Source organism: Carlito syrichta, unplaced genomic scaffold (genome assembly GCF_000164805.1).
Source record: "Carlito syrichta isolate Samal-C Ts95f unplaced genomic scaffold, Tarsius_syrichta-2.0.1 Scaffold304601, whole genome shotgun sequence".
In the NCBI taxonomy this organism is placed as follows: domain Eukaryota; kingdom Metazoa; phylum Chordata; class Mammalia; order Primates; family Tarsiidae; genus Carlito; species Carlito syrichta.
The window spans coordinates 1,232,766-1,257,799 of record NW_007248697.1 but is presented as its reverse complement, the minus strand read 5'-3'; the positions used below and the strand labels follow the sequence as shown (position 1 = coordinate 1,257,799).

At 39.2% G+C, this 25,034-nt stretch overlaps 1 protein-coding gene across 2 annotated transcripts in view; it reads left to right on the top strand.

The window, feature by feature from the left end:
• NBEA (neurobeachin) overlaps window positions 1–25,034 on the top strand; it is a 234,495-nt gene that overhangs the window by 151,918 nt on the left and 57,543 nt on the right. For both annotated transcript variants that reach the window (XM_008060378.2, XM_021713545.1), the window contains 2 exons: window positions 8,654–8,773; window positions 23,207–23,359. In XM_008060378.2, coding sequence (XP_008058569.1) covers window positions 8,654–8,773; window positions 23,207–23,359 — 273 coding nt within the window. The remainder of the gene's footprint in view (window positions 1–8,653; window positions 8,774–23,206; window positions 23,360–25,034) is intronic.

The window sequence follows — 25,034 nt, the reverse complement described above, 5'->3', positions numbered from 1 at the left end:
GCACTCCAGTCTGGGCGACAGAGTGAGACTCCAACTCAAAAAAAAAAAAAGAAAGAAACTCTGTAATGATAAACTAAAGGAAAGACATAAAGCTATTACTCCTTTTTTAGGCCAAAGTTATTAAATTAGTCTAATTTGTTCAAGTATTTACCTTAATTAGGAGAGCTTGGATTATTTTATGAAAATGTTTCTGAACTAGAATTTACTTAAGAAATATTGTTTTTAACACTAGCACTTTTAAAATATTAGCAGTTCTATTTTTAAATTATTTTTTGTTGATTTTGAGAATTCTATATATATTTCAGTGCCTGTCACTATGAACCTATCAGAACAGGACGCCTTTAGTTTATGGATGGTACCCTCCAAAGGTAGGAAAGTCCTTCACAGTCTCTCAAGAGGTGAAATAGCCAGGTATGGTGGCTCACACCTGTAATCATAGCACTTTGGGAGTCAGAGGCAAGAGGAATGACTGAGTCCAGGGGTTCGAGACCAGCCTGGGCAGCATGGCGAGACCTTGTCTCTACAATAAACCAAAAAGAAAAAAATTAGCTAGGCAGGGTGGTGCATGCCTGTGGTTCCAGCTACTTGGAAGGCTGAGGTGGAAGGATCACCTGAGCCCAGATCAAGGCTGTGGTGGCCATGAGTGTGCCACTGCACTCCAGCCTGAGCTGAGCAACAGAGTGAGACTCTGACTTAAAAAAAAAAAAAAAAGAGGTGAAGGCTTTCTGCATCGCAGACCCACAGACACATAGAACACTCAGTTTCCATCCTGCATTTTCAGCCTCAGGTCAAATCTAAGCACAGAAACCCAAAAAGTGACCAGTCAAGATCTCAAAGAACTGATTTTCTTTACAATGGACATAAAATATGTTTTTAATTGATTTGAGCTCACAAATAGGCAAACAGACAAGAAAACAAAAAGACGAATAAATTAGATTCTCTGATTACCAAATGATCAGACCATAAAACCGAAACCAAATTCCAAGTCATGATGCCACCAGTGGGAAATGATTTATTATCTGTGCATGAACCAGAAACAAAGAAAATCAGGAGAGGGAGTAATATCAAAAACCTAGAATAAAGGAGTGTCAGTGAAACTGAGTTTGCTGCTTGCAATCCACCCTGGAGACCAAGAAAAGATATATGTGGGCTTAAGTGGCCCATGAGAGTGGCTTCTTAAGCACCAAAGTTGATTTGGCTCCATTGGGTTAGTCCACATGGAACTCTCAGAGGTACCTCTAAACTGATAGAGAAGGGACTTTTTAGGAAACATTGAAGCCTGAGATGTTTCACTCTGGGAGGCCTTTTCATGACACCATTATTTTATATTTATTTTCTTTTCGCACCACCATTCATTGTCCCATGAAGACAATCCCTTCTATGGTGAGCCACCACCATGGGGATTAGCACACCTCTCGCAGGTACTTTGGGGATGGAACGAAGTCAGGAGTCTTACGTTATTGACTGGGCTGTCTTGAGAAGTAAATGCTAGAGTTTTGAGACATATAAAGTGGTATTCAACAGTTCTCATGCAATCAAATGAGTCTGAAGCCAGATTTGGACTTATCCAAGTGAGTCCACAAAAGCACTCGTTATCAAGAGCCTGATTTAAGTTAATACTCTTCTATCCCTAATAAGCTAAACACTTTCTTAAATCGCAAATCATGAATTTTCCTTAAGTTGACTTATTATTCCAGTGAAATGGAATATAGACTTGATTCTATGCAACAGTATGGCAGGATATTGTACACATATTTATCCTACAGATGCCCTTTTAGTATCATCTCCAGCAAGCTGCACAACAGGAGTACAATGTAAGCAATTTTTGTCATTTAAAACTCCCAGTAGCCACTTTTAAAAGTAAAAAAGAAATAGGTGGAATTAATTTTAACAAATATGTTGTTAACTCAGTGTATCCCACAGGTTCTCATTTAAATATGTAACCTATATAAAAATTATTAATGAGACATTTTATATTTGGGTGCTAAATCTTTGACGTTCAAGGTGTATTTTATATTCCACATTTCAAGTGCTCAGTGGTGACATGTGGCTAGTGGCCACTGTATTGGATGGGACAAATCTACAGGATTGCTCTTCTGGGGGCCTTAGCCCAAGCATCTTATGTCATGATATTAGAAACGTCATGGTCTAACAGCTTCCTGAGCGTTTAGCCTAATGACCCAGGGAATTGTGATCTCCTCACTCCTCGGAGTTTATGAAATGGAAAATGCATTTAAATTTGTGTCACTGAGAATATGTTCATAAAAATAAAATGCAGATTAAAATCAGTATCTGTCCTTTACCTTTCAAGCCTTTTAGACCTAAAATCCTTAAACTTATCAGTGTCAATCGAGGTACTTAGTGTGGCAATGATAATAATTGTTTAAAATGCTAATTAAGTACATACTTCATCACCTCAAATTTAAAATATTGTTTTAGACAAACTTCTAGTGAAATCACTTTTCTGTATTACAAGACTCTGAAAAGCCTTTTTTTCTTTTTCTACATTTCAGTAGCTTTGGGAGATACAAACAGTTTTTGGTTCGGGCTTTAAAAGTAGCTGCCACCCACCTGTGCACATTGAACCCAATGGGTGATTTTTTTGTCCCTCCTATTTCCCTCTCCCCTTCTGAGTCTCTATTGTCCACTACATCACCCTCCATGTCCTAGCTTAGCCCTCACTTTTTTTATTATAAAGATGTGGGGTACAATCAGGGTTAGGTGTACAAACGTTGATTATGCAGGTACCCTTGTTGATAAGGTGTGCCCCTCCCTCCCCTGGCAGTTTCCCTCAACTGCCAATCCCACCCACCCACCTTCCTGATGGTTTCCTACTACTGCCAATCCCTTTCTTATAGTATTATAATTGTTCCAAGTCTGCTTATGAGTGTGAACATATGGGACTCTGTTCTTTGTTTCTGTGATAGATTGCTGAGTTTGATTGACTCTAAATCCATCCAAGTTGTTGCGAAGTCCATATGTTTGTTCTTCTTTATGGCTTCCTAATATTCCATTGTATATATATACCACATTTTCTTTATGCAGTCCAGCTTCGATGGGCAACATGGTTGGTTCCATGTTTTTGCTATTGTGAATAGAGCTGCAGCAAACATAGGTGTGCAGGCATCTTTTTTTGTAGAATAATTTGAGTTACTCTGGGTATATTCCCAATAGGGGAATTGCTGGGTCATATGGAAGGTCAATTTCTTGTTCTTTCAGAAATCGCCACACTGTCTTCCAAAGAGGCTACACTAGTTTGCATTCCCACCAGCAGTGTAGAAGCAAGCCTTCCTTTTTCTTTGCATCCTCGCCAGCATCTGTTGTTGTTTGTTTTATTAATGGTGGCCATTTTTACTGGGGTTAGGTGTTTTCTCAATGTGGTTTTGATTTGCATTTCTCTGATGATGAGTGAGGCTGAGCACTTTTTCATGTGTCTCTTGGCTGCCCGTATGTCTTCTTTGGAGAAGTGTCTATTCATGTCTTTTGCCCACTGTTTAATGGGACTGTTTGTTTTTTCCTTTTAGTGTGTTTGAGTTCCTTGTAGATCCCAGATGTTAGACCTTTGTCAGATATACAGTTGGCAAATATTTTTTCCCATTCCCCAACTTTTAAGTGAGAACATGCAGTGTTTGGTTTCTGTTCCTGAGTTACTTTGCTTAGGATGAATAGTCTCCAATTCCATCCACGTTGCTGTAAAAGAAATAATTTCATTCTTTTTTATAGCTTAATTGTATTCCATAGTGTAGATATACTACATTTTCATTATCTGCTGACCCATCTGTTGATGGGCATTATCTGCCCCTCTGTTGATGGGCATTTAGATTGCTTCCACATCTTTGCAATTGTGAACTGTGCTTTGATGAACATGTGGGTGCAGGTATCTTTTTTATATAACAAACTTTGTTCCTCAGGGTAGATACCTAGCAGTGGAATTGCTGGGTCAAATGACAGATCTACTTTTAGTTCTCTGAGTAGTCTCCATATCACTTTCCATAAAATTTCCACTCCCACCAACAGTGTATAAGCGTTGCCTGGAAAAGACTTTTCTTGATAGCCACCTTTAGGCAGATGATGACAATCTGTTATAACAGAGTTTGGAGTCTCTTCAGATGTTAACTAATATAAAAGCACACATTTGACTTGGAATTTTTTCCTTTAAATCTTATCCTAGACATATAACATCTATACAGAAATAACTGAATGTTATTCACAGACTATAATGTATCTTTAAAAGTATATATTTGTAGTTTTAAAAAAAGTAGGGCTTCTGCACTAGACAGGGGTCCAGTCTCTCTCTCTCTCTCTCTCTCTCTCTCTCTCTCTCTCTCTCTCTCTTTCTTCTTCCCCCCAATCGCCAATGCCATCTCCACCTTTGGGGTACCCTGAAACCAGCTAGAGCTGGACTCCGGCACGTAAAAAAAAAAAAAAAAAGTAAAAGCCCTTTTGCAGTGCACTTTTGCTCAGTATCACAAAGATAATGATTCTGAGTGAAATACTGTTGTCATGTTTCTCCTGAATGCTGATGCTTAAGGACAATGCATATTTACTTAGAGGAAGATGAGTACTTAACCAAGAGTCTGGTGCATATGGTAGGTACATAGGTTAATTCATTGAGACTCCTGTAATATTCTAAAACATACTTCTGGATTCTTTCAAAAGATATTAGAGAAAATAAACTTCTGAAGTTAGACAAAGACCAGTAGCAGTAATGGTTCCTCCATTTCTTAGAATGTAACCTTGAATTTTCTCAGATGTGAAAGAGAATAATTATCTATTCTGAAGGATGACTGTGAGGATTGAGCTAGCTGAGATAATATAGTGCCTTGCACAAAGAGTGTTCACTTTTCACTGTTATTTCCCTTCCATTTTGTCTTTATTATGCTTCCTATCTCTTCAAATATTTAGCTTTTCTTTGCTGTAGTTATGTCCCAAGCACTACCTATTACAAATGGACGGGGTTTGTTTAGGCTTCTAACTGGAATGAAGAGAAGAAAACTCCAAGGGGAGGACTTAGGGAAAACTTCTTAAGGATGACTAAGCAAAATGACAAAAGAACAAAGGAGTTGGGTCAAGAGGAGAGAAAGCAGGAACTGCGTTAGGTGCTCATGGTAGAATTAATTGATCTGTAGTAATTTTGAAAGACTGGAAAGGCTGTCAGTGTCCTTGCAGGGGACTCACAGGTAGGATAGAATACAGTAGTTATCTCCCGGCGCAGGCCAGGTGAGTTTGGTGTTCCATCACTGAAAAAAGGTTAGACGATGTGAGGTAACATTGGGGTGGATATACTCAGAAGAAGTTCTGCCCTGAGCCATTTAGATCGCAGGTCCTCACCTGAAGTTTTTAAAGCCCAACGAGTACCAGGATTGCAATTTCTGAAGCTGCTGTGTAATATTTGTTTATATATTTTATCTCCCAAGCTGAAAACTCTTCTAATATAATGATAAAACATCTAATATATTGATGTCCATATAGAAAATGGCTTAACTGACAGGTGTTAGGCAAATAAATATAAAAGTTACATAAGCTTAATGTACCACCTGATTCTCTATGCTAGTCAGACAAGAGTCAAATGAAAAAGAAAGTCCTTGCATTGTGCCTTGGAGGTAACAGGAAAACACATGGAAAAAAGTAATCTCCATGGTAATCAGAGTTTGAAAGATCAATACTTACTTATAAACAAATAGGTTATCAATTTCTATTAGTACTCAACCACAGTAGCAGCTGGAGGCCCTCAGGAATAATGAGAATATATGTCAGTAATGTAGTATGTGACCCTAAAACAGTTGTTAATCAGATCTTCTTAAAAGTTACTTAACACAGTGAAATGTGAAATTCTTCAATAGTCTCTGCTTTGGGTGTCACCAGATTCATTCATAACTTTGTTGCCAGAAATAAAAATCATTCTTCCATTGAAGAGTTCTTTTCACTATGCCTGTCAGTGTTATTCTTGGCATGTCTTTGTTAAGCGTTGAAATCTAGAAAGGATTTTATAATTTAGGTTGAGGTAGAGATTAGCTTTTAGTGGCTGATGATAAGTAAGACTTTGCATGTATAAGTGGGTTTTCACTCACATCTGTTTAATAGGTTAAAAAACCTAGAGACAAGTCTGATCCCTCCAAATTAATCTCTGCCTACTAACTATGGCAAAAATTAAATGCCTTACATCAGTATCAAGAATAATGAAGATGATTCTGAAGTTACGACTGTTTGGTCAAACTTCTACTAGTAGCTAAGAGCTGCAAAGACAAACTCAGTCTTACTCTCACCACCCGTAGCCCCATGTCCCAACAGCACCTTGCATTCAGCAAACATTTATCAAACTTTCACCATGAGCCAAGCACTGTGCTTGCCACTGAGATACAAGATAAGCCCTGAGGAACTAGGAGTCTCATCAGGGAGACAAGGGAACTGGCAGTCCATGGGGTGTCCAGTAGTGAATACTTGGCACATTGCGTCAAGCTGGTCATCGTTTTTATGACTCTGTATCAGGTAAGATATGTCAGGCTTTCTCTATATTATTTCATTTAATCTTACTTAATTCCCATAATTACCCCCAAGACATTGTCTTTCCCAATTTACATAGATGAAGAAATGGAGACACAGTTATTTGACATGTTTATTTACAGTTAAGTAACTTGCCCAAGATAGATAGATAGTTCTACCAAGATTCAAACTTAAATCTGTCATATTTCATTCATTTTACTGTTGCTGCTGTTAGAATTGTTATATGCCCATTTCAATATAATTTAATTTAGTGATCAGATGTACTGCATTTATTGCCTTATTTTCAATAGTGAATTCAAAGTTTACAAAGCAAAATAATTAGAGAAAGCCATGCCATATAATTTTTGTCCTAACTTAATTTTGCAAACGTCTAGTTGTCTCTCCTGTCACTTAAAATCTTAAACAGCAACATGGGCTTCCTGCATGCATGTCTTATCCTCAGGTGAATCAATAATGCCCCCTTAGCATGGATCTTGCTATCTCATTCCTGATCTCATCTCTTTCATCATACCTTTCTCTCTCCCAACACCAAACTCTTTATAGTTATTGATATCTATAGCTAACTAAGAAACCCTTAGTACAAATGAATGCTATTTAATCCTCTTAAATTTGAAAGCAAATTTAATGATATCAAAAATATAAGAGCAAAACAACTCCCAACACGAGAACTCCCAACATAACTACAGAAAAAAGCAATAACATTAAAATTAAATGCATTAAGACATTGCAGTAAAGGTATTCCCAGGTTTCCTGCTATGGAAACGTACTGGATAATAGACACTCTGTTATCCTGAGGTAGTAGTCACAGAATACAAGAAGATCTAGAGTTTATTTTATTTGTTTATCCAACAGATTATGCATAGAACAACTTCTGTGTACCAGGAGTTGTTCTAAGTGTTGAAGATAAAATGGCAAATATAATAGATATGGAACCTACCCATAGAGGGAATGGAGACAAGTTAACAGTCAGTTACTAAACAGTGTGAAACACCCTTCGGTGCTGCTTGAGGAAATATAGGTTGCTATTTGAGCATACTAGAGAGCCTTGGTAAATCAAGGAAAGTCTTCCAGGAAAATATTCATCTCAGCTGAGTCTTTTTCTTTTTTTTTTTTTTTTTTTGAGTTGGAGTCTCACTCTGTCACCCAGACTGGAGTGCAGTGGCCGCTCCCGGCCACTGCAGCCTCGACCTGCTGGGCTCCGGCGATCCTTCCACCTCAGCCTTCCAAGTAGCCGGAATTACAGGCATGCACTACCACGCCCAGCTGATTTTTTGATTTACTGTAGAGATGAGGTCTCGCTGCCCAGGCGGGTCTCAAACCCGCAGGCTCAGGCAATCCACTCACCTCAGCCTCCCAAAGGCACGGGAGTACAGGCTGAGCCACCGAGCCCAGCTTCGGCTGAGTCTTAAAGAATAAAAAGAACTTAGCCAGGTAAAGATAGTGAGGGAAAGGGATAAGTTTGTTCCAGGCAAAGGGAACATCACACATTAAGGACAAGAGGTGAGAATAGAATGGCAATATATTAGAAGATGAAGAAGAGAATAGTGAAGAGGTGAGAGTTAAGCAGGTTCCAGACCCGTCAGGCTCCCGTGAAACAGAGTCCGTAGTTTAGATTTCCTCCAAGAATCTTCCAAGAGCTGTTGGATTTTTAAGCAGGGCTTTGCATTTTTAAAACGATCGTCAAATCATAGTGTGGTACTAGTAGTTTAGAAGCTTTTCCCAGGTAATCTGAGATGGACATTCCCCGCCTAATTCCACACTGCAGGGATCAGTGTCAGAGTGAGTTTTCTTATTGCCATGTCAGTATGTATGGCCTTAATTATTAGAAAATCTGAGTTATGAATTGACAGTAATGAAAATCATTTATGAGAAAAATCATAGGGCACCGGAACTCCCTTACTCTATAGACCAGAAGGTGGAAGCCCAAGAAGCAAAATGACCTGCTAGGGGTCCAGAGTGACAGTTGCCTCAGTGGCCCGGTCAGACCCAGACCAGCATCTTCTGGCACCTGGGTGTGGGCATCTTTCTAGGCTTGCTCTGCTTCTACCTCGAGAGAGTGTCAAAGATAGCCATATTTTACAAAGGGACGAGGGCAGCTGTGTTGACAGCTGTATTGACAGTCACATTTCTGATTCTGTTTTTTGCTTAGGAACCTTTCACAACCTTCTTCCTCAATGCAAATGATGGAAAGTTTGACCACCCAGATCGAACCTTCTCGTCAGTCGCAAGGTCATGGAGAACTAGTCAGAGAGATACTTCTGACGTAAAGGTAGGCTCTGTTGTTTTTTGATATTAATTGAATTTCAAAGTATGGTGAAATTTTGTTTTTCTTTTTTTTTTTAAGTGGGTATATAAGACATTCTATATTGCAGCTTTGTTCCATCATATTAAAATTATAACCTTAAAGGAGATAATTTTGAGCATCATAGACAATGATGCAAGATTCTTTTATATTACTCAGTGAAGGTGTTTTTGTTATCTCAAAAAATTCCTATCTAATTTAGATCAAATAATCAGGAGATGGAAAGAAAAGCCCATAAATTGCCTTTCCTGCTGTTAACTCAATATTTGGCCCATTCTATAAAACACAGCAGGAATTGGATTTGACCTTAATGTGTCATATTGTTATAGCTCGCCTGGCTTTGGGTTTGTGTAGCCTGGGGCAATTAATAAAGCATTAATGACAAGACCCATTTAAAATGTAGGCTTTTCTGTATAGCTTTAGCTTTTACTTGACTGTGCCTGGGGATACCACGCAACAATACACATTAGATTAAACCAACACACACAATATCCAGGAACAGCCGGAGAGCAGAGTAATTTTACAGTTGGTACTACTTAACTATTGTTAAATACAAAGATTTGTTATTCATTTATATGAGCTCTTGTTTTTAAGAAAACGCTGAATTCAAAGTGATAAAATATATTCATTCTCTCATTTTTCTTTTTTTTTTTCTCCTGATAATAAGATTACATTACCAGGTTATTGCATAGGTAAATGTGTTTCTTATTTTATGCTCTTTTTTCCAAGACGCATTTTTCCCCATCACTGTCACTCAATGTGAAAATGTTATGGTATTATTCCGTTTGTCTTAATTCAACAAAAACTAGTGAGTTGAACTTGAAATTATTATTTACATACTTCTGCTTGGCTATTGCAAAACATTTACAAAAGGTAGTTAAGAGTGTTACTGCGCTACAGGAAAACTGGATGACTACAACTTTTGTTCAGTTTTTTCCCAAAGCAGAAAACAAAGGAAATGGAGCCAAGTTGAGTGCAGCATATGTGTGTTTTATTTGTTGCCAGCAAAGTTTACATAAATGAATGTTAATTTATGCATGCAACATATTCACATTTGGAAAACAGTAAGAGAATTTAACATGCACTTTTGCTGTATTAAACTCTGAAGGCCTACATTTTTGTGTCTAGCAGTCTTATAACTTTGCTGAGGAATTAAACTCTAAAATAACCATAGCCTCATTTAAACCGGTTTGCTACCAAAGAAGTCAGGGAGGGAGTCTGTTTTTTATTATTAGCACTTTGAGAATTAATACAGACAGTAGGAGTCCATAGGCTCTCACTTAACAATTGCATCTAGAATTAGCACAGCGTTTATAAAGGGCACTCAAATATTTTGTGTGTAAAGTAAATGTTACCCGTAGCTAAAGGTTTCTTATCATATTTAAGATTCTTTCTTTAAGTCAGAACAGTATCCATATTAGATCAGCCTATTTCAAATGAGAATGTCTGCTTACTGTTATTTGGCATCATCATAAAAAAGAAAATTGGCTTTTTAAATTAATCCAGAGATCCTCCCTCACACTCTCACGCATACTGGGGCCAGCCTCTCTAACTCATGTATGTTTTAGGCTTTGCTTCCTAGCCTAAGAATTTTGCTTTTTAGAATTTTGCTTTTAGAATTTAGAATTTTACTTTTTAGAATCTCTGGTGACCAATGTCTTGTACCAGGCTATTTCTTCCAAACTCTCCCAGAATTTTTTGTTCAGAACCTTTTCAGAAACATTGACATTTTATTACTAATTGTATTTTTTGGGCTCCTGGGGTCACATCGTGGAAGACAAAGACCAACGTGGCTACCACTAACTTGGGTGTTTTTTCTTTTTTTATCCTCAAGCGACCACACTGAACACAAACATGTACTTTTTTTCCCCAAGACTTAATTAGTTCATAATAAGTTCATTTCCTTAGCTTGACGTTACTCAGATTGCTCTCATTTTCAGTTCCCTCTTACCACCACTCCTGAACTTTTCAGATTGTATAGTATATCTAGATATCCTGCTGTGTAGGCCTACCCTTTCTTTTTAAAGGCTGCACGCTACATACACATGCTGTAATTTATTTATACAGTCTTCTGTTGGTGGAGAGCTTGTCTTTCTCTCTGATTGTTACTGTTAAACACATGGCTGCAGTAATGTCTTTGCACGGAAATCTTGATGAACTTTGTATATATATATATATAAACGGGTGATTCCTATTAATGAGCCTGGTGACTCAAAGGCTATATGCATTTTTAATTTTTAAGATATTGCCAAACCATCATCTCCAAAGATGATAGTTCACTCCCTATAGTAACCTCCTCCCCTTCCCCCATCATAACTACTGTAATAAACCATGGAACTTGCTAATCTTACAAGTGAAAAATGGAGTGGGCTTTGTTCAGGTTTGCATTTCTTTGACTAAAGTGAAGCATTTTTCAAATATTTATTGACCTATAAACTGACTTGTATATTTTGCCCATTTTTCAGTTGGATATGTCTTTTCCTTATTGATTTGAAAGAGATTTTTGAAATTTTAGAAAGCTGCGTTGCTAGTATGGTTTCTCAGTCTTTCTGTTTTGTAAGATTTCATTGTGTGTGTGTGTGTGTGTGTGTGTGTGTGTGTGTGTGTGTGTGTGTGTGTGTCTCCAGCCAAAAATAGGCATTTGTCTCCTTATAACATCAGAATTTGGGGTCCTCATGAAAGGAATGTTAGCGAGAAGATAAGTTTTTTTGGATAGTAACTGGTGCTAAATAGAGAATTTTCTAAATCATGACTAAATACATAGATTAAAATTTCCCCACTGAACTAATACCTGATTTAGCAGGGAAGAGTATGTTACTGAGAGTAGTCATCGTTTTGCTCTCTATGTATTAAAACCTAAATTTTATTTCTTCTCCCTAAGCTATTAAAACACAGCATTCGATATATTTTAAGGAAATGTGTTTCCATTTCCAGAGAAGAAAATATCTGCAATATTTACTAACTTAGATAATCCTATAAGAGAGAACTGGAAGGCAGTGGATGGTTTTATTCTGTCTCTCTCTATTAATGTCAGTCTCTTCCTGTGCTAATGAACGCAAGCTGGGAGGAAAGCATGCTGCTGAGGTGACCTTTTGGGAGAGAGGGCTCTGGAGTTGAGTCTCACCAGTTTTTACTTTGTTATTTCCCTCCTTTGGTAGACTCTCGGTAACAATGACATTCAACTTACTGAAGTTCTTCCACTAATTTTCCGTAATGCCTTCAAAAGTTGTTATATTACTTTTTGAATAGCTATGTAGATGTCAGGAAAGGTAGCCGTGACAAAATGTCATTAAGGTGACATAGTGTAAATTAATACAGTTAATGGAGGTGCTCACCACTGACTCATTGACCCATTATGAGCTCTCGTGGAATTAATGAATGCCAGGGCATCAATCTTTTGAAAAAAAGGAAGAAAAGAGATGTCAGCTTTAAAACCTTGCAGTGAATTATATTAGAAAAGTGAAAACGTCTGGGTTGGATTTGATTTCACTAGGAAGCCATAAAATGGTATGCTCTCTCAGCAAAATATATTAAACTGAAATGTCAGATTTGATGCAATAGGTATACAATTATGATAGTGTTAATAGTGGTCTTCTATCATTCTAAGACATACTTTCAAGTTCAATTTCTCAGCAGCTTGAACTTGTCATAAGCTTATAAATTAGAAATTGTGTTTGAGGATATTTTCTTATTTTTGACAGAATGCATATAATGCTGTTAACTATACTATGGGGTCTTAGTATAGCTGTTAAAATAAACTAGAAATCACATTTACAGACACAAGATGCCTGTTCTAATATTCATTTTGCCATTTCCTTAATGACATTCAATGTCTTTCTACACTGTTTTTCATTTAGGAAATTTTAAACTAGGACTTTTTCCTTAAAGAAACACTGGTTAACAGACATCTGTCAAGGGAACAGAGTAGGGAATGGCAGTTATCCGAAGTAGGCAAAGCTAGTGTCTGGTGTACCTCTGTCAAAGCACACATACATGTTAAAATAGCAGAACCATTTTTTGAAGAACAGTTCATCGTTTTCGAACATGCTTTTTGTTGGTTCCTTGATACAACCCTCAAAACAGTTCTATAAAGGAGCAATCATTATCCTTGTTTTGCAAAGGAGGCTCACAGATATCAAGTGACTTAACTGCATTCACACTCAGGCAGGTAATGAAGAACCCAGAACAGCACTGAGCCCGTCTGGTTCTTTCAAGTGCTTCATCCACTGGATGGCCTGCTGCTTCTGTTCCTCTGCATGACCGTGTCATCCTAGCCAGCCACTTGGACTATTCTGGAGAAATTGATGAGTCAAGTTCTACTCCAGTCATTTATTGCTGTGTAACACACTACCCCAAAACTTAATAGCTTAAAAAAATAGTAACCATTTATTTCCTCGCATGTTTGCAGCTGGAGCAGGGCTCCATGGATACAGCTTGTCTCTGATCCAAGTGAGGTCAACCAGGTTGGCCCATTTGGATCTGGAAGTTTCAGAATGACTCTACGCACATGTCTGGTACCTTAACAAGGGTAGCTACAGCAGCTGAGGGTTAACTCTCTGTCTTACGTGTCTTTCCAACAAGACCACCATACTTTGGTTTCAGAGTGACTGACTATCAAGAGGATTAAAAAATGGTGATTTGATATAGTCCTCGAAATAGTCCTACGACGTAGCAGTCGTTATCCCTGTTTTGTAAAAGAGGTTCACAGATATTAAGCAAGGCCCAGAAATCAAAGAGTGCTGAAAGTACCTTACAGTTAGTGGTTCATACAATTCTGAAATCTAGATAGGCACAAGCTGCCATTTTCCTGGACTACAAGGGGAGGACTGTCCATGGATTAGGGCCCAGTTCCACTGTGTGGCTCCCTAATTCATTGTTCTCCATGGCTCTGTGGCCTTGGTTTTGCTTTCTGAATCATTTTTTCTTTTCCATAAGAAATAGCCTTTTCTTGCAGCTGAATATCTTTCTCCTCAGCTTCCTGACCATAGAAAATTGAGACCAAGTCCTTGTTGTGGGTAGCAACCAGACAGCCAGAGTTGATGAAAGAATTCACCCTCGATACGGGTAGAAAAACAGGCTTACTGAATATACTGCAAGGGAGACAGCGGGCAGGACAGTGATGAAGGAGCTGTCTGCACTAAGCCAGTGGCTTGAAGTATCTGAACAATGGAACCAACTTCATTCAGGTTAGAGTTAGGGTTAGTATTCCTGTCTTGCATTAGGGTTCCCACCATGTAAATAAGGCAGTTTTGATTGGTTGATGTTTGACTCTGATTGCAGCCCATTCATTGATCAGTTGGAGGTTAACACAGGTGGCTCTCGCCTAAAATGGCTTCCACAGTCCTCATTTGCCCAAGTTGGTACAGCAGCTTTAAAAATGCATGACTAAGCTGGGCTCCGTGGCTCAGTCTGTAATCCCGCGCCTTTGGGAGGCTGAGGTGAGTGGATTGCCTGAGCCCGCGGGTTCGAGACCCGTCTGGGCAGTGAGACCTCATCTCTACAATAAATCAAAAATTCAGCCAGGCGTGGTAGCGCACGCCTGCAATTCCGGCTACTCGGAAGGCTGAGGTGGAAGGATCGCAGGAGCCCAGCAGGTCGAGGCTGCGGTGGCCGGGAGCAGCCACTGCACTCCAGTCTGGGCGACAGAGTGAGACTCCAACTCAAAAAAAATAAAAAATTTTTAAAATAAAAATGCATGACTTGTCGGTGTATCAAATTACAGTTCGCTATTAGGAAAAAACTCACACTCACAAATCCTTTTGCGGCAGGATTCTCTCTTTCAGCCTGTGATTTAGATGCTGTAGATAATGCCCGGGAGTCTCAGAACCCCTTTGTGTCTAAAGATACTCCCTTAAGTTTTGGGGAGCTCTGATGAAGGAGTTTCACAGCTACACCCTTGATTCAAGCATCACCCTGTAGCCATATCATGCTGGGAGCATCTTAGACGTGATTTTGTCCTGAATCTATTTCTTATTTTGAGAATCTTGCCTTCTAAAAATAATGTCCTAGGCCCTTTTACTGTTTCTCAAAATACTGCTTCAGAACTGAACAGTTTTTGTTTTTGTTTGTGGAGTCAGAGTCTCACTCTGTCACCCAGGCTGGAGTGCAGTGGCATGATCACGACGATCACGGCTCACAACAGCCTTGACCTCCTGGGCTCAGGCAATCCTTCCACCCTAGCATCCAGGGTAGCTGAAACTACAGGCACACCCCAGCACGTCTGGCTTTTTTTTTTTTTTTTTTAACTTTTCATAGAGGTGGGGTCTTGCTATGTTGCCCAGGCTGGTCTCAAACTCCTGGGCTCAAGCAATCCTCCTACCTCAGCCTCCCAAAGTGCTGGCATTACAGGGTGAGCTACTATACCCCGCCCTAATGTTTATCTTTTTTTTTTTTTTTACATTTAGTTATTTTTCATGTGCGATGACCCAAAACTGAGCCAGATGAAGTAGCCTCAAACAAGTAGCCCCAAACCCTTTCACTTTCTCAATCTCAAATATACCTTACACGTTCTTCTGCCCAGGCATGCAGCCATCTTGAAATGTCTGCTCAGTATCAGTACATAGAGCCACCTAGAGAATTGTGCCCCAGGCCCTGGCTCTAACCACTGTCCTTCGACTTTAGCCAAACTGATGCTCCTGACTCAATCTGTTTGGGGAGCATTTGTGCTATGAAGCCACCCTGAAATTTTTCAGATTAGGCAGTTACAAGGTAATCTTTGAATCATGATTGAAATTAAAAAGTAATTTTATTTTAAATTATAGCATTTTTGGCAAACATGTTTTCTTTTGCTATACTTGCAAAACTACTTAAAATGATGTTGCTCGTTGAGAGTTTTGAGATTCAGATGTGACCATTGAAATGATTCCTGAGAAGTCAAGAAATAGCTGAAGAATCTCAGAACTTGAAGACCTACTGTTTATCTACTGGCAGTTATGCAGTCAGAGTTAAGGCTCAACAAGAACAGTTCACTCTAGGCCACACATTGACCGGGTGGGCGGGGGTTGGCTTGGGTGGGCTGCATAATTCAGGGTGGCTTGACTCACATGTCTTGTGCCTGATCCGAGATGGCTGGACAGCTAGGGGCTGCCTGGGCATATCTGACTCTCACGTGAGCTCTCTAGCAGGTAAGCCACATTAGTTCATGTGGTAGTTGGCTTCCAGGAGGACAAGAACAGAAGCTGCCACGCGTCTTAAAAAGGCTTCTGCAGAAGCCCTGCGGGTGTCACTTTGTCACGTTCGGTGTGTTGAAACAAGCCAGGCCATATGCATAGAGGGGGGAAAAAAGACTCTGCCTCTTGAAAGAAGGAGTGATAAAATGGAAATGCCAAAAGGCTGGTGGATGGGACAGACGGTTGCATCCATCCCTGAGAAATACACATTTCCAAGTTCTCAGAATCCTAAGTTCCAGTTTGGTTTACACCCTTCTTTTCATTCTGATTGTACACATAGGCATAAACCAAAATCTGAAGTACAAATAACTTATAAAATACACCTGATTCGTCTAGGTAACTTATAAGTTAGTCCACACATTTGTCAACCTGAAATAATGAGATTCAGAAAATATGATCTAGTGTAGCATCTATTCAAGCTCAAACCTTGAAGATGGCTCCCCGGGAGCGTAGGTTCAAGTTGCCAAGTGTGCACTTCAATTAGCAGCAGTTAAAAGTAGGATTTTCAGAAAAAAAGAAGAGGCAGTTCCTAAGTTTTTTACTAAGAATTTGCATTAAATTAACATAAGCTGTTGATGACTGTACGTTGTTTGTGTCACAAAATCCAGGAACATAAAGGTAATGGGTGAGGCAGCTAGTCAGGAACAAAAAGTCTTTAAACATTTGCCCAGCTATGGCGGAGATGGGTGCAGTCTAAGGCCCACACTCACATCTCTCTGATAAATGTTGCATACCTCACATAGCTTAGACTGCTATGAATTATCTTTTTCTCATGTTTGCTAAAAAATGCTTGCATCATCTGAATTGTTTACATAAGTATTTATTCAAACACAAATACCCAAAGTGACAGTGCTTTTTTTAACTGAATTACAGGATGCACTTTGGTACAGGTAAATTCAGAAGTTGTATTTTTTATTTGCAGCCTTTAAAAAAAATTGAAGGAGCAAAAAGTATCTAGAATATATTTCACATTCGTTATGAAGTGCGAATTCGTTTTACAAGCATTGCTTCATGTCCTCCTCATCATAGGCCCTAGAGTTCATCGCTATTGCACCATTATTTTGCATACCAAAAAGCTAACTTTTTTTCCAAAAGGTTCTATGACATCTGCCCAAGCAAGCTGGAAGTCTGTATTTAAACTCAGATCAGTTTGATTCTGATGCACATAAAGGAGCACTTTCCTGGTAGAAGAAAGGACAGTTCGAGAGCTGCTGCCTGCCCAGCCGCCCGCCCATCTGCCCCCAACTGGTGGCCCCCAGGTTCCTCTTCTTCAATAAGCACATTGAAAGTCAGGGCCTGCAATATTGTTTCATTGACATTTCACATGAGAAATTCAGGGTATGGTCAATATTTATCAATGCCTGATTCATTTTTACTTCCATAAATATTTATGGAATACATATTCTGTGTCAGGCGCCAGTCTTAGCAAGTGAGTGGTAACAGATGAGCAAGAGAGACAAGGTCCCTGCTGTCATGGGATTTCCGTCATAGTGGGGCATGCAAGCATGAATACGTGTGAAAGAAAATGACAGTTCCTATGCAGAAAATACAACAGAGTGAAGTCATAGAGGATCACTGGGCGCTACTGTAAAAGGCATAGCATGGAAACCTAGATGTAAAGAGTCTGACTGTACTTCCTGGCTTCCTTGCCTTGTAGCTGTCAGCAAGTGACTCACCTTCTCTTTGCCTCGGTGTTCATGTCTGTAAAGTGGTAGTAGTGAGAGCACCTGCTTCACACATCTTTTGTGAAAATTAAGAAAACAGATGTGAAGCACTTAACAACAGTGCAAAGGCCTCATAAGGTACTATAACAAATGTTAGCCTACTGCTTTAAAACAGTAAGACCAGAGGTGACATTTCAGTTGATTGCTGGTTTTGGAGCCCAGAAGTAGTAATTCTCATCTTCTTGCACATAACCAGATGAATCTCAGAGATGAAACTCTCTTGCTCTTGGGTTATATTTTTAAAACAAGCAAGTAGTTTAAATAAGTATGGATATAAATTTTACGGTAATGTCTTGAATGTGCATATTGCTATTTGAAACGATATTTAAAAATTATCAAACTGAGGCCAAAAAAATGTGACACCCTCTGTTGCTTCAGCTTCTTCTCCCTAGACTTTTGTGTGTGTGTGTGTGTGTGTGTGTGTGTGTGTGTGTGTGTGTGTGTGTGTGTGTGTGTATGTTTTGAAGTCTCACTCTGTCGCTCAGGCTGGAGTACAGAGGCATGCTCACAGCCACCACAGCCTCGACCTGCTGGGCCCAAATAATCCTTCTGCCTCAGCCTTCCAAGTAGCTAGAACTACAGGCATGCATCACCACATCCAGCTAATTTTTATTTATTTACTATAGAGACAAGGTCTCGCCACATTGCCCAAGCTTGTTTCGAACCCCAGGCATGATGTTTCTCTCTCACCTTTCCTCATGAGAAAATCCAAAGCTGTTCCCAACTCTGAACTTTAACTTCAGACAGCTTTAGCTACTGATGGCTCTGATGTTTGTTTTTGTTTGTTTGTCTTTAACTTTTATTTCGATGGCTTTAGGAAGGTTATTGGCTGCATTACTTTTGGTTACTGGATGCATTGTCCAGTGGGGAAGAAGTCTGGGCTTTAAGGTACCCATCACCCCTCCTGTGCACGTTGTACCCAACAGGTGATTTTTCAACCCTACCTCCTCACCCTAACCCTTCTGAGTCTCCAGTGTCCATCATACGATTCTCTGTGCATCAGCAGGTCCTTAACTTAGCTCCTACTTGTGAGTGAGATCATACAGTGTTTGGTTTTCTGTTCCTGTGTTAGTTTACTTAGGATGATGTTCTCCATTTCCATCCAAGTTGCTGCAGAAGACAGGATTCCATGCCTTTTCATGGCTGAATGGTGTTCCATGGTATGTGTGTGTGTGTGTGTGTCACATTTTGATTATCCACTGATCAGTTGATGGGCATTTAGGTTGATTCCACATCTTTTACAACTGTGGCTTGTGCTGCAATAAACTTAAGAATGCAGGTGTCTTTTTTGTATAACAACCTCCGTTCCTGTAGGCAGATACCTAGTAGTGGGATTGCTGGATTCAGTGGTAGATCTACTTTTAATTCTTTGAGAATTCTCCATACCGATTTCCAAGGAGGTTATACTAGTTTACACTCCCAGGCTCTGGTTTTTGAAACCTCTGGGGGCCTTGCAAATAAGCTGCGCTTCTGGAATTTCTTCATAGCTGCTTTTAAAGTGTGTCCATTTGTGATTGTTCCCACTTAGGAGAAATCTGGGAGAGTTTCTTTGTCTCTTCGAGCATCAAGACTCTAACAGCCTATACCAGCATCTTAGTCAGCAATCTACTTTATGCCCATATTCTGACCAGGTTGTTAAGAGTGGGGTCAGATCTCCTCCTTGCTCAGATGGCTGTCCTGAAGGCCCTGGTACTTCTTCCTGTGACTGGCCCCTTAAAGCCTCCTGGGATTTTCTTCCTCCTGTCCTTCTAAAGAACCATCAAGACAGATCATTCTAGATCTGGCTTTATTCCCTTTGGTGGCTGCCAGCTGTTGGTGCCCTTCTTTCTAGAATGCCTAAATGAAAATGAAGCAGGTCTTGCTTCTGCCACTTCTGCAGTTTGGGAACAATTCTGCTGGCAACATGAAAACCAACTTTTCTCAACACAGTGTTCCTAGAAAAAAAATAAAAATAAGTTAAAAAGTAGAAATAAAACCATTGTTTTCTGTAATTAAATTGAACTGTTTTACACTCTTGAGCCTTCTGAATATAACTTGAACAAACAAGATAATATTTTTTTAAACAAGCAAAGTTTTCCCTCAAAAGGTGCAGATTTCACTTCAGGGTTCATCCTATTTCTTTTATTTAGTAAAGTTCTCTATTGGCTGTTTCCTATCTTGAGGTATTCTTCCAACCATCTGCATATTCCCCCAGAAGACTGCTAGTATTATTAAAATAACTTCATCTAATATCTTCAATTGTTTAATATTTAATAAGCACCTCCTGCATACAAAGTATAGCACCAAGAGCTGGGAGAAATTTAGCAAAATACAAACCTCACAAAATGAGGCTCAAAAATGTGCATTTTCCCAAACTGTTATTACTATGAATTCCTATGTTTCTTGTGCTTTTGTGAATCTAATGGCATGGCATTTGGTGAAATTGTATTATGATGGTAAATAGGTTAATAATAACCATATATTGTATACAGCAAAGAATGGAGAGAATATATGAACAGTATTATAGACTGCAAAGATGGTGGAAGATGAATTGAAATTCTTTGAGTTGTTTAAATAAAATATATATACATATGGTTATATGTCCCTCTCTGTCCTCAAGGAAGTTTCTGTAGTCTAGTTATAGAGAAAGGACGTGAGCACAAATAATTGATGAAAGGCAGTAATGGAAACCCCTGATTTATGTGCACCTATTCCAGTTAAATCACCCTCCAAACCAAGCAGCCTGTGAGCTCACATTCCCTCCTCCCTTGGGACCCTTTGGGGTGTTATAAGTATTCAGTGTCACGTGAAGACTAGGTAATGTGCAGATGGCAGTGCTCTTTGCCTCTTCTACACCTTTTGCTGGCATCCCATGTATTCCCAAGCAGTGAGAGTAAGGGCAACAGAAAACTGTACGTCTTACGTTGGTACGTTGAAATCCTGAGCTCGTGGGTATACATTTCTGATTGGGGACCAGTAAGAGAACAACAGTAAAGGCAATCATACACCTTGATCAAACTGGGCCTCTGTGACTGAGGGGCCCTGTGACATGGGCCAGCCTGGAAATCAAACTCGTTATTGTCATTGCTGATGAACTGTGGCCAGAGCTACCAGAGCACCTCTTAGGGTCTTAGCCTTCAACAAGCCACACCATCACTGGCAGATGCGCATGTGTGTTTGCCGTGTGGTTTTGTTTCAGCCCCTTTCCCTTTTCACATTGGGATCACTGAGAATTTCCACTCACTCACACAGTTTCACCGAATTCTCTTTTTGTACCTGGTTCGTTGCAGCCTGGTGTCTTATACACAGTTTATTGTTGATATGCATTTGCCCTCAGTGTGAGCCATGTAATTCCCTAATCCATCTAACCGCCTTGCTGAAGCAGAGAGATGTCTGTGTGCCTGGGCTCACCCTTATTGCCTCCTTCCCCCTTTCGGCTGACCCTGGCGGCCCTGCTGCAGACGCCCCTCCTTGATCATGTCCGCAGCAGGGCCCCTTAGTCTCCACATGTGACAGTGCCCCTCCCTCCTCCCTCCTGGGCTGCTGGGCCTCCTCCCTGCATACACATACATACCTCACCTCCCGCCACCCACCCGCGCGTCCTGTCCATGGTCACCCAGTATCTTTTTGTAAGATGCATTTGATTGTGTCACTAATTCTTCTTTAAGATTTCTAAGCCAGTAGGACAAAATCCAAACAGCCTGGCCTTCATAGAACTTCCTTTATCCTCTGGCCCCACATTCCTCCCACCATCTCACCCCCTGCCTCGCCCTACCCCGAAGCACCCTGCCCTCCACCCCTGCTCCATTTCTCGCGCCCCCTCAGTCATACTCCCCTAGGTTGCCCGCCCCACTCCAGGGCTGCTTCTTAGCTGCCACCCAACTCAAATGTCCCATCTCCAGTGAAGTCCCCTCCGCTTTGCCCAGATTTCCAGCTCTCTCCTCTTCGCTCCGTCCTTCCACAGCTGCTACCATCGTGTGTTGAAACCCTCCAGTTATGCAACTGCCTCATGGCCCAGACTAGGAATCACTTGACAGTAAGGCCATGCCTTGTTGACTTTGTTCTCTGAGGACCCATCACAGTGTCTGGCACTCAGAACAGTTACTGTGTGAATTAGTAAGTGTCAAGGAAGTATATAACGGATTTTAGAAAGATGTCTGTTTAAATGGCTTAGATGGAAGAAAAGCTGTGATTCTTACCAAAGCAAAGTTCCATTTATCCAGAAAATTCATTTATATGAATCTGCTGATGCTCCCATAATGCTGGAGAAAATTAACATTATGATATTTTTGATGGTTTGCAATTATCACAAGAATGGATAATGATCAGATTTACACAGAGCATTTCTAAGATAAACTCTCAGTTGTAACAGACATGTTGGTTTTTGTTGGAGTACTCATGAAAAGAAAGCTTTTGTCTATACTTCTCTTTGAAAGTTAAGGATCCAGTTTATTTGAAGACCGCAGTATCTGGTGGTTTCAAATTTTTCTTTGCATCCCTACAAAATCACAGTGAGATTTAAATTTTAGATGCTGCGCCACAGCCTTGATGATATTACACAAATAAATTGTAGCCTCACAAACTCATCTTTATATTTCAAAAAAGATGGTCTAGATGGCATACAGAAAAACTATAATAGTTTCTTTTGTTTTTTATTTTCTCCCAGTTACTTTTTTAAAGAACAACAGCAAAAACTGTTAGGGTCTTAAAATCAGTTTATTTCTACATCAGATTTATCCTAAAGTAACATACATTTATTCTAAAGTAGACATTGTACAGCAAACACTAGTTTGCCTTGAATCTGATTGTTTATTTGTATACAAGTAAACATAAGTTACCTGTTCATCCAGTTCATTAAGAAACTACCATTTCTATGGCATGCATTAAATATTTAAAATTGCATGGCAGGAGAATCACTTGAGGCTGGGAGTTCGACACCAGCCTGGGCAATATAGTAAGACCTCGTCTCTACAAAAGAATATAAACTGATTATCATATTGCATATTATCTCTTTATTGTGCTCAGTGGGAGATATAAAAATAATTTGTTTTGTCAAGTCAAAAAATAAAACAATGAATCTCTTTGTAAGAATCATATATAATCAAAGAGTAGAAAGTATATGATTTTTAACAATTACTGGCAACAATTTTTTAATTTGGATAGTTCATTAATAATATTCAGAGAAAGTTTTTTAAGCAGCACAGACTTATTGATATAGCTTTACATATTTGTTTTCTCATCCTGTTTGAGCTCTTGTTAATTTGTATACGCATGTCTCAGGTTAATTTATGACAGGATAAGATTGAAAATGGGTAACATATTAAAATATCTGTTATCTGTATACATTTTTAAGCAAATTGTTCAAGAGACGTTTCTTTTTTTTAAGTCTTAAATGAAGGATAGAATTAAGTAAAACAATACTAGTTTAAAGCAGAAATTGCTAATTCCACTTATAGTTAATAAGTTAAAAGTTTTATTCATGGATTTTTATAAAGTGGTTTAATATGCTACATTTCTTTTTCTGGCAGGAACTTATTCCAGAGTTCTACTACCTACCAGAGATGTTTGTCAACAGTAATGGATATAATCTTGGAGTCAGAGAAGATGAAGTCGTGGTAAATGACGTTGATCTTCCCCCTTGGGCAAAAAAACCTGAAGACTTTGTACGGATCAACAGGATGGTAAGAGAGATTTTGTTTTTGCTTGAGCAGTCATCGGGAAATCAACATATTCTATAGTTTTGTTTTGTTTTGAAGTGTTACAGATTGCCACTTAACGTCTATAAATACAAGGTTAAAATTTAAGGAAATTTTTAGGGGGAAAAAAAGAAAGCATCTTAGTGTTGACTTTTGACAGTGTTCCTTGTTGTAGAGTACATTTCCCTTTCATGAGGACTAATAAAGGAACAGTAATTCAGTTATATTTGCCCCCCTAGGAGAAGACAATCAAATGAGCATCTGGTGACTCATATAACATATTCTAAAGCACTTCAAATAAATACCCATTCCTTATGGGTATGTCTGCTTCCTATGTCTACTGGCTAAAACTGTATACTTTTTTCACTTATGAAAGTATTCAAAACAGAAAAAGGTTTCATACCTTACAATGTAATATACTTGACTTTAAGAGAACACTCATCTTGTAAACATTCTTAGAAAAGTCATTATTTTTTAATCTATATGACAGATGTCTGAATGGTCAATTAAGAAGTATGTAGATAGAATGTTCGCATGTGGGAATTTTAAAGATTTAATATACCTTTACCCATATTTAAGGAGGTTGTAATCTCAATGTGTTTTTAATGCATGGAAATGGACCACTTTACAAAACAATCTTTCTAGTGTTCTTGCTAAATTGAAGAATTATGTTAATAAAATCAGTGACCCAAAATATGTTTCACTCACTCCCAAGTTTTTTCTACTGTCTCATAAATATATTTTATTTTGTTTTTGCAGCTTATTTATTTGAGTCAGAATCCAAATAAAGCTTACACACTGTGATGGAGTTCACATATTCCTTAATCCCCCTTTTTAAGAGCTTCATTGAGATATAATTTGCATCCCATACAATTCACTCATTTAAAGTAAAGAAAAAAAATCAGTGTTTTAGTGTATTCGCAGAGTTGTGCAGCCATTTCCATGACCAGTGTTAGAGACTTTTAATTCCCTTATAGGGAATCCCATACCTCTTATCCCCTCATTCTCCCTAGTCCCCCCAGCTAGCCTTAGGCAACTACAAATCTACTTTCTATCTCTATCAGAAATGCCTATTCTGGACATTTCTTGTAAACAGAATCATATGCTATGTGGGTCCTCCTGTCTGTCCCCTGAGTTTGTGCCCTTTTTTTGGACTTCCCTGTCAGTCACATGTACCTTCCATCATGGAGCTATATTTTCTGTCTCTAATAAATATTTTAATATACTTTATTTTAGAAAATAGTTGCTGATGTAAAAGCCCTATGCTCAGGCCCAGCCCGGTGGCTCACGCCGATAATCCCAGCACTTTGGGAGGCCAAGATGAGAGGATTGCCTAAGCCCACAGGTTCGAGACCAGCCTGGGCAACTTGGTGGGACCTCATCTCTACAATAAATCCAAAAATTAGCCGGGTATGGTGGCACATGCCCGAAGCAGAAGGATCGCCTGAGCCCAGTAGGTTGAGGCTGCAGTGGCTGTGAGCGTGCCACTGCACTCTAGCCTAGGCAACAGAGTGAGACTCCAACTCAAAAAAAAAAAAAAAAAAAGCCCTATGCTTAAATGCACCCTCCAGATAGTCTGCAATACAGTTCCCCCTGTTAGAGAATATCATGTATTGTATAACTTTTAGGTATAATTTCTCTCACTTTTCAATCTGTTAAA